Raw genomic sequence first — 17328 nt, forward strand, 5'->3', positions numbered from 1 at the left:
TCAAAATGGCTTCAGCAGTTCAGCCGTGAAAAGGTAACAAACAGATGGACAGAGTTACTTTTGCATCTATAATATTAGTAGGGATATCTTCTTATATGGCAGAGGACTTTTTGGGCACCCCTCTGGTACTAGGGCCCAGATGTATCTGCTTCCCAGGGGCATAGCTATAGGAAATACTGGGGTAGCTACTGGGCCCTGAAGCCTTAGGGGGCCCAAAGACCCCTCGATCACATAAGACGACACCAGTATTATAAACAGCATATGGTAGGTAGGGGGCCTGTTACAGACTTTGCATCAGGGCCCAAGAGCTTCTAGTTGCCCCTCTGCTGCTTCTCCTCTACCACCTAACCCCTAATACTTACTGATAAGCCAAAAGAGCCTCCGCAAACGACATCTTATTTTCCTGAGACTTTTTCTTTTCCTTCTTTTTCTTCGTTCCCTTCTTGCCCTTCTTCTCACTCTGCCTCATGCTGGAGATCACCTGGAACAGGACACATCTTAGTTGTAGTTATATAATCACTAGGGACCTTAAGTCACCCCTATAAAGCATAATGAAGGGATGTCCATTATGGCTGCCGTTTGTAATATGTGAAATGATCAGAGCCCCTTAGACCTCTCTCTTGCTATTTCTTGTACCCCAATATGTGATGGATACTTGGAATAAGGGGGGGAAGTTTATTGCAATATGCACTGAATGAGCACTTTATTAGAGCCGCCATCTAGTAACTCCTTGGACCTCCTTTGGTCTTAAGACCTGCAGCAATCAGTGGTGTAGATTGCACGAGGTGCTGAAATTGTTCTGCAGGAAAATAGGTCCATGCGGACAGAAAGCTTCTTGCAGTTGTTGCCATATTAGATGGCGGTACTGATGTATTCTGACCAGCTGACTGGAAGGCTCCATCAATTCGTGCTGCTTGATGCAACAGAAATCTGGATTCATCTTACGAGGTGATGTTTTTCCAACACGCAGTGTTGCAATTTTTGTTCCCTTTTGCCCGCTGGAGCCTCGCCTTTCTATTTCTCTTAGGCAGCAGTGACGTTGGAACTGGTCGTCTGCTGTTGCAGCCCATTTGTGCTCAGGAACGGCAAGTTGTGTGTACAGGCTCCTTAGATGAGCACCAGCACTGTATTCCAGTGCAATCTCCTTGACTGTGTAGCACCTTTTTATTAGGACAATTCCTGACATCCTCCTTTGACCCCTTTCAGCAATGAGTAATTTTCCATCCACAAGATCCCCTCTCGCTGGATATTTTTCCTAGATCACGCCATTCTCCGTACAGACTTCACAGCGCTGCATGAGAAAGCTCCACGGGGTTGGACAGTGAAATCCCGGCCCCGGCTAATATAGAAGCGATGACCAGGCCAAGTTGGAATCGCTCAGATTGCTGTATTTTCCCTCTAATGTGGATTCACACTGAAACTTAGCCATGGAAAACTTGTCGCTTGATTTTATGCTGCACTGCGGGGTCACCAGTCTACTTTCCATACAGAAGAACCAATCATGAAAGGACCGGAGCACCAATAAAGAGGCCTTATTAACGACAGTAATGAGTGTTGGGCTTCCCTTTTAGCTTAATTTGCCTGGTCAGCAGTATCAACTGTAGTGGCCTTATTATTATATAATTGTCCGATTGGAGACCAAGATCGGCTGTATAATGTCAGCAATGTTGCTGATATTGCCCCAATACCAGCCACAACCTACCATAAACAATGGTGGTGCTGCTTCTGAAAAAAAGCAAACGCTTTTATCTAAACCTGAACAACTCTTTAAAAATGTATTTTGCAGTTATGATTGTAATTTAATAGCTGGAAAACCCCTATAACAGCGGAAAATACTCTATTCATGAGGAGTTAAGCACCTGAAATGCCCAAACATTTATTAGTACATCACAGCCAAAACACCCATTCATTATACTCTGGATATTAGGGATGTAGGTTATATAATATTACGAAATGAGAGGTAAAAAGAAGCAAAAATCCTCAAATTCTGCATCTTGGCCAGTGCTACCGAGAGAGTAAACAGCTGGATGTGGGTTTTTATTTAACCTCGATGGACAGGGCCTCCTGATGAAGACCTTCTCCTGCCTATCGGGCCAAGAGGAAAGTGTGTCGTCATCCGGGGAAGAATCACTTCATTTATGGATTGAAATAGGAATTGGTTCTGTTTGGCGATTCCTGTTGTGGATGAGAAACAGCTGAGTAGACAGGAAGGGAAGCTCTCAGCCAAAAAAAATTCATTATCCTCAGATTTTATACTGAGCCTGAAAGAGAAGCCTTGTAACCGATCCCCGAATTACTGCAGGTTTAATATGTTATACGGGAAACGCTGCATCAAATGGGCCCATTCATAGAGGACTAAATACACTAAATCAGGATGAATAGAAGCCAACATCTAAGAACCAATGTCAGCGACATAACTAGAGCGGAGATGTATAATCAGCTGCACAATTATATATAATACATCTGTCCTCAACGCCCAAGCCAAGATTACACATCCAGAACTGCAATAACAACATCAAGAGGGGTGAAGATATATACTATTATGTATGAGGCACTATTATAGTAGTTATATTGTTGTATATAGGGGGCCGTATTATAGTAGTTGTATTCTTGAACATAGGGGGCAGTATTATAGTAGTTATATTCTTGTACATAGGGGGCAGTATAATAGTAGTTATATTCTTGTACATAGGGGGCAGTATTATGGTAGTTATATTCTTGTACATAGGGGGCAGTATTATAGTAGTTATATTCTTGTACATAGGGGGCAGTATTATAGTAGTTATATTCTTGTACATAGGGGGCAGTATTATGGTAGTTATATTCTTGTACATAGGGGCAGTATTATAGTAGTTATATTCTTGTACATAGGGGCAGTATTATAGTAGTTATATTCTTGTACATGGGGGGCAGTATTATAGTAGTTATATTCTTGTACATAGGGGGCAGTATTATAGTAGTTATATTCTTGTACATAGGAGGCAGTATTATAGTAGTTATATTCTTGTACATAGGGGCAGTATTATAGTAGTTATATTCTTGTCCATAGGGGAGCAGTATTAGGGCGCCCACCCACTGGCGTTTTTTTTTCCCTGCGAAATTCGCAGCATTTTTTTTCTGCAGGGGTCTATGGGACTTCTAATGTTAAAATCGCGATCGCGCAAAATCGCAATTTACCGCGAATCGCGATTTGGCGCGATCGCGATTTTAACATTACAAGTCCCATAGACCCCTGCAGAAAAAAAATGCTGTGAATTTTGCAGGGAAAAAAAAACGCTAGGGGGTGGGCGCCCTTATAGTAGTTATATTCTTGTACATAGGAGGCAGTATTATAGTAGTTATATTGTTGTACATAGGGAGCAGTATTATAGTAGTTCTATTCTTGTACATAGGAGGCAGTATTATAGTAGTTATATTCTTGTACATAGGGGGCAGTATTATAGTAGTTATATTCTTGTACATAGGGGGCAGTATTATAGTAGTTATATTCTTGTACATAGGGGGCAGTATTATATTAGTTATATTCTTGTACATAGGAGGCAGTATTATAGTAGTTATATTCTTGTACATAGGGGGCAGTATTATAGTAGTTATATTCTTGTACATAGGAGGCAGTATTATAGTAGTTATATTCTTGTACATAGGGGGCAGTATTATAGTAGTTATATTCTTGTACATAGGAGGCAGTATTATAGTAGTTATATTCTTGTACATAGGGGGCAGTATTATAGTAGTTATATTCTTGTACATAGGGAGCAGTATTATAGTAGTTATATTCTTGTACATAGGGGGCAGTATTATAGTAGTTATATTCTTGCACATAGGGGGCAGTATTATAGTAGTTATATTCTTGTACATAGGGAGCAGTATTATGGTAGTTATATTCTTGTACATAGGAGGCAGTATTATAGTAGTTATATTCTTGTACATAGGGAGCAGTATTATAGTAGTTATATTCTTGTACATAGGAGGCAGTATTATAGTAGTTATATTCTTGTACATAGGGGGCAGTATTATAGTAGTTATATTCTTGTACATAGGGGGCAGTATTATAGTAGTTATATTCTTGTACATAGGGGGCAGTATTATAGTAGTTATATTCTTGTACATAGGGGGCAGTATTATAGTAGTTATATTCTTGTCCATAGGGGAGCAGTATTATAGTAGTTATATTCTTGTACATAGGAGGCAGTATTATAGTAGTTATATTCTTGTACATAGAGGTCAGTATTATAATAGTTATATTCTTGTACATAGGAGGCAGTATTATAGTAGTTATATTCTTGTACATAGGGGCAGGGGCAGTATTATAGTAGTTATATTCTTGTACATAGGGAGCAGTATTATAGTAGTTATATTCTTGTACATAGGGAGCAGTATTATAGTAGTTATATTCTTGTACATAGGAGGCAGTATTATAGTAGTTATATTCTTGTCCATAGGGGAGCAGTATTATAGTAGTTATATTCTTGTACATAGGAGCAGTATTATAGTAGTTATATTCTTGTACATAGGAGCACTATTATAGTAGTTATATTCTTGTACATAGGAGGCAGTATTATAGTAGTTATATTCTTGTACATAGAGGGCAGTATTATAGTAGTTATATTCTTGTACATAGGAGGCAGTATTATAGTAGTTATATTCTTGTACATAGGGGCAGGGGCAGTATTATAGTAGTTATATTCTTGTACATAGGGGGCAGTATTATGGTAGTTATATTCTTGTACATAGGAGGCAGTATTATAGTAGTTATATTCTTGTACATAGGGAGCAGTATTATAGTAGTTATATTCTTGTACATAGGAGGCAGTATTATAGTAGTTATATTCTTGTACATAGGGGGCAGTATTATAGTAGTTATATTCTTGTACATAGGGGGCAGTATTATAGTAGTTATATTCTTGTACATAGGGGGCAGTATTATAGTAGTTATATTCTTGTACATAGGGGGCAGTATTATAGTAGTTATATTCTTGTCCATAGGGGAGCAGTATTATAGTAGTTATATTCTTGTACATAGGAGGCAGTATTATAGTAGTTATATTCTTGTACATAGAGGTCAGTATTATAATAGTTATATTCTTGTACATAGGAGGCAGTATTATAGTAGTTATATTCTTGTACATAGGGGCAGGGGCAGTATTATAGTAGTTATATTCTTGTACATAGGGGCAGGGGCAGTATTATAGTAGTTATATTCTTGTACATAGGGAGCAGTATTATAGTAGTTATATTCTTGTACATAGGGAGCAGTATTATAGTAGTTATATTCTTGTACATAGGAGGCAGTATTATAGTAGTTATATTCTTGTACATAGGGGCAGGGGCAGTATTATAGTAGTTATATTCTTGTACATAGGGGCAGGGGCAGTATTATAGTAGTTATATTCTTGTCCATAGGGGAGCAGTATTATAGTAGTTATATTCTTGTACATAGGAGCAGTATTATAGTAGTTATATTCTTGTACATAGGAGCACTATTATAGTAGTTATATTCTTGTACATAGGAGGCAGTATTATAGTAGTTATATTCTTGTACATAGAGGGCAGTATTATAGTAGTTATATTCTTGTACATAGGAGGCAGTATTATAGTAGTTATATTCTTGTACATAGGGGCAGGGGCAGTATTATAGTAGTTATATTCTTGTACATAGGGGGCAGTATTATGGTAGTTATATTCTTGTACATAGGAGGCAGTATTATAGTAGTTATATTCTTGTACATAGGGAGCAGTATTATAGTAGTTATATTCTTGTACATAGGAGGCAGTATTATAGTAGTTATATTCTTGTACATAGGGGGCAGTATTATAGTAGTTATATTCTTGTACATAGGGGGCAGTATTATAGTAGTTATATTCTTGTACATAGGGGGCAGTATTATAGTAGTTATATTCTTGTACATAGGGGGCAGTATTATAGTAGTTATATTCTTGTCCATAGGGGAGCAGTATTATAGTAGTTATATTCTTGTACATAGGAGGCAGTATTATAGTAGTTATATTCTTGTACATAGAGGTCAGTATTATAATAGTTATATTCTTGTACATAGGAGGCAGTATTATAGTAGTTATATTCTTGTACATAGGGGCAGGGGCAGTATTATAGTAGTTATATTCTTGTACATAGGGGCAGGGGCAGTATTATAGTAGTTATATTCTTGTACATAGGGAGCAGTATTATAGGAGTTATATTCTTGTACATAGGGAGCAGTATTATAGTAGTTATATTCTTGTACATAGGAGGCAGTATTATAGTAGTTATATTCTTGTCCATAGGGGAGCAGTATTATAGTAGTTATATTCTTGTACATAGGAGCTGTATTATAGTAGTTATATTCTTGTACATAGGAGCACTATTATAGTAGTTATATTCTTGTACATAGGAGGCAGTATTATAGTAGTTATATTCTTGTACATAGAGGGCAGTATTATAGTAGTTATATTCTTGTACATAGGAGGCAGTATTATAGTAGTTATATTCTTGTACATAGGGGCAGGGGCAGTATTATAGTAGTTATATTCTTGTACATAGGGGGCAGTATTATAGTAGTTATATTCTTTTGTATAGGGGACAGTATTATAGTAGCTATATTTTTGTACATAGGGGTAGTATTATAGTAGTTATATTCCTGTACATAGGAGGCAGTATTATAGTAGTTATATTCTTGTATATAGGGGGCAGTATTATAGTAGTTATATTCTTGTACATATGGGGCAGTATTATAGTAGTTATATTCTTGTACATAGGGAGCAGTATTATAATAGTTATATTCTTGTACATAGGGGCAGTATTATAGTAGTTATATTCTTCTACATAGGGGGCAGCATTATAGTACTCATATTCTTGTACATAGTGGTCAGTATTATAATAGTTATATTCTTGTACATATGAGGCAGTATTATAATAGTTATATTCTTGTACATAGGAGCAGTATTATAGTAGTTATATTCTTGTACATAGGGGGCAGTACTATAGTAGTTATATTCTTGTACATAGGGAGCAGTATTATAATAGTTATATTCTTGTACATAGGGGCAGTATTATAGTACTTATATTCTTGTACATAGTGGTCAGTATTATAATAGTTATATTCTTGTACATAGGGGCAGTATTATAGTAATTATATTCTTCTACATAGGGGACAGTATTATAGTAGTTATATTCTTGTACATAGTGGTCAGTATTATAATAGTTATATTCTTGTACATAGTGGTCAGTATTATAATAGTTATATTCTTGTACATAGGAGCAGTATTATAGTAGTTATATTCTTGTACATAGGGGGCAGTATTATAGTAGTTATATTCTTGTACATAGGGAGCAGTATTATAATAGTTATATTCTTGTACATAGGGGCAGTATTATAGTAGTTATATTCTTCTACATAGGGGGCAGTATTATAGTACTTATATTCTTGTACATAGTGGTCAGTATTATAATAGTTATATTCTTGTACATAGGGGCAGTATTATAGTAGTTATATTCTTGTACATAGGGGCAGTATTATAGTAGTTACATTCTCGTACATACCAGGCAGTATTATAGCAATTACATTCTTGTACATATGAGGCAGTATTATAGCAATTATATTCTTGTACATATGAGGCAGTATTACAGTAGTTATATTCTTGTACATAGGGGGCAGTATTATAGTAGTTATATTCGTGTACATAGGAGCCGTATTATAGTAGTTATATTCTTGTACATAGGAGGCAGTATTATAGTAGTTATATTTTTGTACATAGGGGGCAGTATTATAGTAGCTATATTCTTGTACACAGGGGGCAGTATTATAGTAGTTATATTCTTGTACATAGGAGGCAGTATTATAGTAGTTATATTCTTGTACATTGGAGGCTGTATTATAGTAGTTATATTCTTGTACATTGGAGGCTGTATTATAGTAGTTATATTCTTGTACATAGGAGCAGTATTATAGTAGTTATATTCTTGTACATAGGGGGCAGTATTATAGTAGTTATATTCTTGTACATAGGGTGCAGTATTATAGTAGTTATATTTTTGTATATAGGGGACAGTATTATAGTAGTTATATTCTTGTACCTAATGGGCAGTATTATAGTAATTATATTCTTGTACAGAGGGGGCAGTGTTATAGTAGTTATATTCTCTTACATAGGAGGCAGTATTATAGTAGTTATATTCTTGTACATAAGAGGCAGTATTATAGTAGTTATATTCATGTACATAGGAGAAGTATAATAGTAGTTATATTCTTGTACATAGGGGGCAGTACTAAAGTAGTTATATTCTTGTACATAGGGGGCAGTATTATAGTAGTTATTTTCTTGTATATAAGAGCAGTATTATGGTAGTTATATTCTTGTACACTGGAGACGTATAATAGTAGTTATATTCTTGTACATAGGAGAAGTATAATAGTAGTTATATTCTTGTACATAGGGGGCAGTATAATAGTAGTTATATTTTTGTACATAGGGAGCAGTATTATAGGAGACCGGGATGCAAGAGGTCTGAAAGAGGGGCCTGGACGCTGGAGAGACTGTTCGTGTGCCTCAGGAAGGTTGGTGTTAAAACCGTCCTGAGGGAAAGCAGAGTGAGTCCTGAAGACAAATGTATGAAGCTGCTCTGGAGAGTGTGCGTGAGAAACACAGATGGACTATATGTTATCCTATATGAAAGAAAAGGACATTTAGGTTTATTTGCTGAAGAGCTGTGCTAAAACAAGCTGATATTGCTGGGAATTGTGAAAATAAATCAGAATTTGGAGTTTAACCCATTGGTGTCTACCTTGATGTGAGCATATGATCCCCGGGTTGTTACAGTAGTTATATTCTTGTACATAGGGGGCAGTATTATAGTAGTTATATTCTTGTGCATAGGCGACAGTCTTATAGTAGATATATTCTTGTACATAGGAGGGCAGTATTATAGTAGTTATATTCTTGTACATAGGGGCAGTATTATAGTAGTTATATTCTTGTACATAGGGAGCAGTATTATAGTAGTTATATTATTGTATATATGGGGCAGTATTATAGTAGTTATATTCTCGTACATAGGGGGCAGTATTATAGTAGTTGTATTCTTGTACATAGGGGGCAGTATTATAGTAGCTATATTCTTGTACATAGGAGGGCAGTATTATAGTAGTTATATTCTTGTACATAGTGGCAGTATTATAGTAGTCATATTCTTGTACATAGGGGGCAATATTATAGTAGTTATATTATTGTATATATGGGGCAGTATTATAGTAGTTATATTATTGTATATATGGAGCAGTATTATAGTAGTTATATTATTGTATATATGGGGCAGTATTATAGTAGTTATATTCTCGTACATTGGAGGCTGTATTATAGTAGTTATATTTTTGTACATAGAAGGCAGTATTATAATAGTTATATTCTTGTTCATAGGAGGCAATATTATAGTAGTTATATTCTTGTACATAGGGAGCAGTATTATAGTAGTTATATTCTTGTACATAGGGGGCAGTATTATAGTAGTTATATTATTGTACATAGGAGGCAGTATTATAGTAGTTATATTCTTGTACATAGGGGGCAGTATTACAGTAGTTATATTGTTGTATATAGGAGGCAGTATTATAGTAATTATATTTCTGTACATAGGGGGCGGTATGATTTTCATTATTTTCAAATATTCCATCTAGCCTCTCTCATTCCAATAATGCGCCCCTCTCAGACTCTGGTAACTGGGCAAAATCTCTTCTCAGCGTTGTAGAGGCATCTAGCGGTCAACAAGCTCTACACAATCGAAAAAAGAGGTACCTACAAACAAGGAGCCTCAGACAGCCTTTTTATAGGCCAAGAGTGGAACCACTTTTAGGGCCTCAGATGACCAGACTGTTCATCTAATCACACCACAACTCTAATGATTTGTATATGTGCCTGAGACGTAATGGCATGATGACAATTGCAGGACAAAAGGCAGCTTCTTCTAGGTACTTGATTTTTTTTTTTAAATGAGTGTAGATCCCACATACTATTAGAATTCTCAAATACTACCATCATGCACTGCTAAATAATACGGAATGGTTTTAATTTGCTCCTGGAGGTCTCGTCAACAAGGGTCACTTAGGAAACTGGGGCCCAGGAAACTACTCAGTTTGCCTGCCATGACATATTGTCCCTGTACCCAGGAGGGAGACAGCAGAAGAGTTACTAAGATCATATCCTAAGCAATACATTGATCAGAACTGTACATACTGCCGATAACAGGCCTCACTCTCCTGAGTGTCAGCTCTTGTGTTGTACATATAAGATTACTGCAGTCCGGTCACCCACCTGTACTCTGTAGATGAGAAGTGTTCCTGGATCTTGCAACTCTCTGTAGCTGCAGTCTGTGCTACTCTCCACAACATTCTGTTACCATAGTAACAACTGACTGGATACATTGTACCTGTGCTGCATTCTAGGCTGCTGCTAGTCTTCTAGTGACACCTGGTGGACATAGTAAATACAACACACCAGTGTTCTGCTCCCACGCTGAAGGCTATGTTCACTGCTTGGTTTTTCCACTGTCATACAATGTCCAGATGTCACATAAAAGTTTAGACTAAACAAAAACCACAACAAAATCTCAACAAATAAGACATGATAAAATAAACTCGTATTTCTCAAAGACAAAATCTAAATCTGATCTGGACGCTGCTGTTTGCTATCTACACAAATACACAGCTTGAAAGCCTGCAGAGAAGTGCAAAATCAGAACCTTTCTGCCTGCTTTATCGGTCACTGTTTTCTTGTGGCTCTTCCACATTTAATTTAACCCCTTAACTCCACAGCCAGTTTCTGGTTTTTGTTTTCATTGCTTTCAACAAATCATGACTTTTTTCCAGGCACGTAGCCGTATGAGCACTTGTTTTTTGTGGACCAAGTTTTTCAATGGTACAATTTAATGTATCATATAATGTGCTGAAAAACTTTTTTAAGTGGAGCGAAATAAAAAAATCTGTAATTGCGCCATTTTTGGAAGTAGTCTTGTTTTTATGGCATTCATGATGTAAAAATGTTACAATAACTTTATTCTGTTGATTTGTATGGTTACGATGATACAAATCGACAAAGAGAAGCCTTGTCATAAAATACCTTAAAACTAAACTTTTAATCAGTATAATAAAAAAAACTAAATGGATGAGTATTGGTAGGACCCTAAGATAACTCTAGTGTTTCATACTACCTAATCAGAGTATCCGCCCTAATAAGGGCGACCCTGATCCTGAACCTACACTACTGGGGAAAAGGGAAGAAAGACACTGCTTAGGGTGCTTTTACACATAGTGTTAATCATTTGCCCGAGCAAAAGAGGAAACAATGTCACAGATTGCTCATTTGCTCATGCAGTTAGTTTAACCCATTTAGGACCAGGCACTGTAAATTTACGGCACCTGGTCCTGGGCTTAAAGCTGACCCGTATGTAAAATTACGGCGGTGCTTTAAGTCTCCTGGCTCTGCAATCAATCAAAGGCAGGAATGGGCTATTAGCTCTTAGTGACAGCTGATAACTCGGAGGAGAAGGCAGGAGGGGAATTTAACCCATTCTGTCTTCTGCTTCCCCGAATACACAGAGCTCAATGAGCACAGAAAGTGAAAGTAAAGTGAAACTTTCACCCCGGGAGCCGGGGCAAGGGAGTGGTCATGTGACCACCGGGGTTCCCTGCTACAGCAGAGCTGGAGGGTCATACTAGACCCTGGCCAGCTCTGCCAGAGACTCATGTCACTGCAGGGGTTGTTTTCTCCTATAACTGGGGCTCCTATGGATTCCCCAGCTACAGTGGGAAAGTGTAAGGCCTCATGTCCACGGGGAAAAGAAGAATTAAAATCCGCAGCGGATTTTAACTCTTCTCCCACACGCGGATCCGCTCCCCATAGGGATGCATTGACCACCCGCGGGTAGATAAATACCCGCGGATGGTCAATAAAAGTGAATAAAAAAAATATGGAGCATGAAAAAAAATGGACATGCTCCATTTTCGTGCGGGTCTCCCGCGGGGACGGCTCCCGCAGGCTTCTATTGAATCCTATGGAAGCAGTCTGGATCCGCGGGAGACCTAAAATAAGAATAAATAAGCGGACCGTGCAGATCTTCCCTTCTTCGCGGCCGGATCTTCTTTCTTCGGCCCGACGTTGCTATAAGCTCCCTGTAATCGAAAACCATACATACTATGTATCAAAGCGTCCAAAACAAAATGAGGAATCCGTTCCCATACTTTATTTTAGCGTAAATATACTAATTAAAAGAAAATAACTAGAAATGTTTAAAAAATCATTTTTTAAAGCTTTTTACCCCCAATAAAATAACAACAAAAAAACGGAAAAAAAGGTCAGTAAAAAAAGATATTTGAAAAATAGCCCTATATGGAAAAAAAAACACCGCAAAAATAACTTTGATAGCTAAAGAAAAAAAATCGGGCAGTAAAACCACCACATGGGTAACATCCCTAAAAAGTGTCTGGTCCTTGAGATACAAAACAGCCTGGTCCCTAAGGGGTTAAACACAAAGATAAATAGTTTTAAAATTCTTTTTAACAGGGATTGTTCCATTATTGAGTGCGATGTACGAGTTGTAATGACTGTGGATGTGGAATCACTCTGTTAACCTACCGGGTAGGCGATGATCCAGTACGGTTGACAGCCGACCCCGCGTGGAAGGTAAGATACCGGATGTATGAACCTTGTAAGCAGATTGAAACTAGGAAAAGTATATTGCCCTGAACTAATAACCAGGAGAGAGAAGCCCCTGCCTAAAGGCGGAGCACTCCTCCCGATAAGGACAACCCCCTGGTTGTGTTCTAGGCACTGACTAACCCTGACAGGACAGAACAACTATAAAACAAATGACAGAACAATACTGGAACGTACAGGAACAAAGGAGGTACAGGCTGATAAGGATAAACAGAGAAGCAGACTCACAAGGATAACAGACAGCTGGATACATGAACAGAGGTCACAGAACATGAGCAGAAAGCAAGGTAGCAGGGAAACTGCCGGAGCAGCAGCTAAATATGGAGTTATGGACACTAATCATACAACAACACTGCAGCACTGTCTAAAAGGCCCAGAGCAGCTATATGGGGTGCTGATTGGAAACGATGCATCAGCTGAGCAGGAGGCCCAGAAGCAATTAACCCTAAGAGTGCTGGAAGAGAATAAATGAAAATTCAGTGAACAGGGAAAGCAGGACGACGCACTCGCCTGCCAGACACAGAAGCAAAGGCTTGTGTCTGAACAGTGCACCTAACACCAGTGCATGAGAATGACTGAATATTGGTGTTTAAACCAAACAATTAGCTAACAAGCCAACAATAATTTTCATGCATGCATTAAATGAACAAAAAGGGAATTAATTCGCTCATCATTAAATCACTAACCAATCACTAAACAATTATTGTTCAAAATCAAACGATCCGGTGATTTTTTTTTTAAATTTACCAACACGTTTCAACTGTATGTTACAGGTTCTTCGGGGGGAAACTCAACTGACATAAACCATATAGTGATATCATGACAGGACCTTCAGTCTCTGCGGCTTGTGTTATGATCACAGGACCGCCAGTCTCCACGGCTCGTGTTATCATCACAGGACCTCCAGTCTCCATGTCTCGTGTTATCATCACAGGACCTCCAGTCTCTTAATGGCTCGTGTTATCATCACAGGACCTCCAGTCTCCACGGCTTGTGTTATCACAGGACCTCCAGTCTCTCTATGGCTCGTGTTATCATCACAGGACCTCCAGTCTCTGCGGCTCGTGATATCATCACAGGACCTCCAGTCTCCACGGCTCGTGATATCATCACAGGACCACCAGTCTCCACGGCTCGTGATATCATCACAGGACCACCAGTCTCCATGGCTCATGATATCATCACAGGACCGCCAGTCTCCACGGCTCGTGTTATCATCACAGGACCTCCAGTCTCCACGGCTCGTGTTATCATCACAGGACCTCCAGTCTCCACGGCTCGTGTTATCATCACAAAACCTCCAGTCTCCACGGCTCATGATATCATCACAGGACCACCAGTCTCCACGGCTCGTGATATCATCACAGGACCACCAGTCTCCATGGCTTGTGTTATCATCAAAGGTCCTTCAAATCCATTGCTCCGCAGCACACATCCTAGTTACACTGCTGAGCAAACAACTGTTCAGTAGGGATACTGGTAGTTGAACTCCCACGGATCTGATATTAATAGTTTAATCCCAGATAACCTCTTTAACCCTTAAATTGCTCTAGACTATAAGGTATATTAATGTTAACCTCTTCACTGTCTTAGATCACCAAAGCTGCTAACACTAACGTCTTTACTGTCATAAACCCCTGGGCATGCAGTCATTAACCACCTTCACTGTCCTAGACAACCAAGGATGCAGATAGTAACCTTCACTCTACTAGACCAGGATGGTGTTTGATATTATTTGCTATACAAAAAACGTTTAGTACCATGTTAGCCAGTAGAAAAAAATGTGATTGTTCTCAGTAAGAGAAACAAAGTAATCTTGTAGATATGATGCCTCTTGGCTAACAAAAATACATGTTATGGTGAGCTTTCAAAAGTCTCAGGGTTCTTCCTCAGGCATAACGAAACAGCTCTAAAGATGCATTTATATAAAAACATAATGTGATTGTTCCTATCAAGAGAAATCAAGTAATCTTGTAGATATGATACCTTTTAATGGCTAACAAAAAAACATGATGTAATAGCGAGCTTGTAAACCTCGGGTTCTTCGTCTACAAGATTACTTGATTTCTCTTGCTGGGAACAATCCCATTTTGCTCTACTGGCTAACACGGTACCAAACCTCTGTTTTCATTATTAATAAAAACATATATACGCATGATCACATGGGAGAGCACAAACTTGGTGTGCTTAAAGGGGTTGTCCCGCGGCAGCAAGTGGGTCTATACACTTCTGTATGGCCATATTAATGCACTTTGTAATATACATTGTGCATTAATTATGAGCCATACAGAAGTTATAAAAAGTTTTATACTTATCTGCTCCGTTGCTAGCGTCCTCGTCTCCATGGTGCCGACTAATTTTCGCCCTCCGATGGCCAAATTAGCCGCGCTTGCGCAGTCCAGGTCTTCTCCTGTTCTCTATGGGGCTCCGTGTAGCTCCGTGTAGCTCCGCCCCGTCACGTGCCGATTCCAGCCAATCAGGAGGCTGGAATCGGCAGTGGACCGCACAGAAGAGCTGCGGTCCACGGAGGCAGAGGATCCCGGCGGCCATCTTCACAGGTAAGTATAGAAGTCACCGGAACGCGGGGATTAAGGTAAGCGCTCCGGTGAGCTTTCTGCATCGGGGTTGTCTCGCGCCGAACGGGTGGGGGGTTGAAAAAAAAAAACCCGTTTCGGCGCGGGACAACCCCTTTAATTTGCACTTGAAACAAATTTCAGAACAGGATAGGAGGGCACAGACATGATGTGATTAATATCACCATTTCTTTACTTCTCTGGAATTAGCTATAGGAAGAAAAACGGTTGTGTACCTCTGGTAATGACCAACAACTCACAGCTAGTCTTTGCTTCAACATCTGATAAACTGCAGGGCAGGTTCAATCACCATTAGACCCTGGTAGAATGCAGAGAGCTAGATTGCAATATAAGCAAGCTAAACGTTCAATGCCGACTAGTATACAGCCACCCAGCTCAACCCAGCCCAGACTGGGGCACAGGTGACTGCTGACAAACATAGTCTGCACATGTGAACTGATTTTAAGGATGTCAGCCATAGATAAGTGCGATGCACCATACAGGATTGAAACCCATACTGACAAAGCAGTGGATTGCCCTGAATCACCATAGTGCACCACACTGGCATGACATCCCGGGCTCGCTCAGCATCTATAGCAGACCACACGCAAAGAAATACTGATAAATGTTGGTGTTAGCATTTTAGTCAAAACACATAAGCTGATGGGCCGCAGCAAGGCCACCAGGCGTCCACTAAAACCTGCACTATCTCACTATTAAATAAATAAAAATCACAGAGGTGAGAGAAAAAATGTACAAAGACATAACTCACAGAAAAAGAAGCCAAGAATGCACCATCTGATAAACTGCAAGGCAGGCTCAATCACCATTAGACCCTGGTAGAATTCAGAGCCAGATTGCAATATGAGCAAGCTAAATGTTCAATTCCGACGAGTATACAGCCACCTAGCTCAATCCAGCCCAGATTGGGGAGGGGTGACTGCTGACAAACAAAGTCTGCGCATGTGAAATGATACCAATCACATATTTCTCTTACTGAGAACAATCACATATTTGCTTTAATGCTTTGTGGCCCTGGATGCTTTATAGCTAATTAATAGAGCTTAGAAGGGGCAGCGCCCACGACCTTGGCTGCCCAGCTCACTAGCTACAAGCTTTAAGGAAGGGCATGCTTGAACTTTTGCTCCAGGGCCTATGGATCTTTAGCGTTGCCCCTGCTTTGGCACACTGTGGTATGCCAAGCACAGATACTGAGAGGATGGAGCATGACAGGGCTTCTGTCTTTGGGGTTCCTCCTGTCCAGCTCCAGCCCCTCACACCCTGCACTAAGGACACAGTGTATCAGTTTGACCTGAAGTGTTACTTGTGGATGAACTTTATAGGCATGGGTAAGTATAGTGGTACAGAGATTGGCTAGTTCAGCTTTGGCGCTATGGCTCTAATGCTGATTAGAACAACATTAACCCATTGATTGCCATGATATTTTTACCATCGTTAATGAGCCGGCGGCTATTGCTATGGAAAGCGACGGCCTCCTGTCCACGAGCAGAGAATCATTAAGATTCTCTGCTCGTGGCCCGCAATTCGCAGGAATGCTATGAATTGCCCCGATTCACCACTGTCAGCCTATCAGATTAGGCTGACCGGCGGAGATTCGTCTGCGGCTCCTGCTTCTGGGCGGAGCTCTGCCGCGGGATACCGCAACGCCCGTGGATAGGAGGCCTAAAAGCCCTAGCCTTTGCACTCCTTTTATAGAAATTAGTCTCTAAATCAATATTATTTTCTTTCACAATCCAACTTCATACTTAGTTGTTATCAAAAAATGTCTCCAGTCTGAGATGTCATTCTCAACAGCGACCACCCGAGGGCACTGGCACATCTTGTGTTGTATAGCACCAGTATAGAGCAAGGGCCTTTGCAAATTTCTCAAAAGCTTCTTGGTAACTTTAGTTAAAACTTTCCCAAGTCAAATACTTGTCATGATTTACGTCTCACAAAAGGGTTTGACTGCAAAATCTTAAGAAAAACACTTGATTCCTAAATTCACGTGACTGAGTCACAGTCCGGTGGGTGGAGCAAAAATGCTACAATG

The 17328-nt window shown here is 39.3% G+C and overlaps 1 protein-coding gene across 3 annotated transcripts in view; it reads right to left on the reverse strand.

Annotated features, from left to right (window-relative positions):
• Positions 1-12723, reverse strand: part of CCDC83 (coiled-coil domain containing 83) — a 33799-nt gene extending 21076 nt beyond the window's left edge. For 2 of the 3 annotated variants that reach the window (XM_066587361.1, XM_066587344.1), the window contains exons 1-2: positions 10303-10391; positions 363-481 (exon numbers count right to left, since the gene is read on the reverse strand). In XM_066587361.1, coding sequence (XP_066443458.1) covers positions 363-469 — 107 coding nt within the window. In that variant the 5' untranslated portion in view covers positions 470-481; positions 10303-10391. Of the gene's footprint in view, positions 1-362; positions 482-10302; positions 10392-12621 lie in introns of those variants that run through there. The other variant, XM_066587351.1, reaches the window with a different exon arrangement.
• Positions 12724-17328: the final 4605 nt, after the last annotated feature.

This window comes from Eleutherodactylus coqui, chromosome 1 (genome assembly GCF_035609145.1).
Source record: "Eleutherodactylus coqui strain aEleCoq1 chromosome 1, aEleCoq1.hap1, whole genome shotgun sequence".
NCBI lineage: Eukaryota > Metazoa > Chordata > Amphibia > Anura > Eleutherodactylidae > Eleutherodactylus > Eleutherodactylus coqui.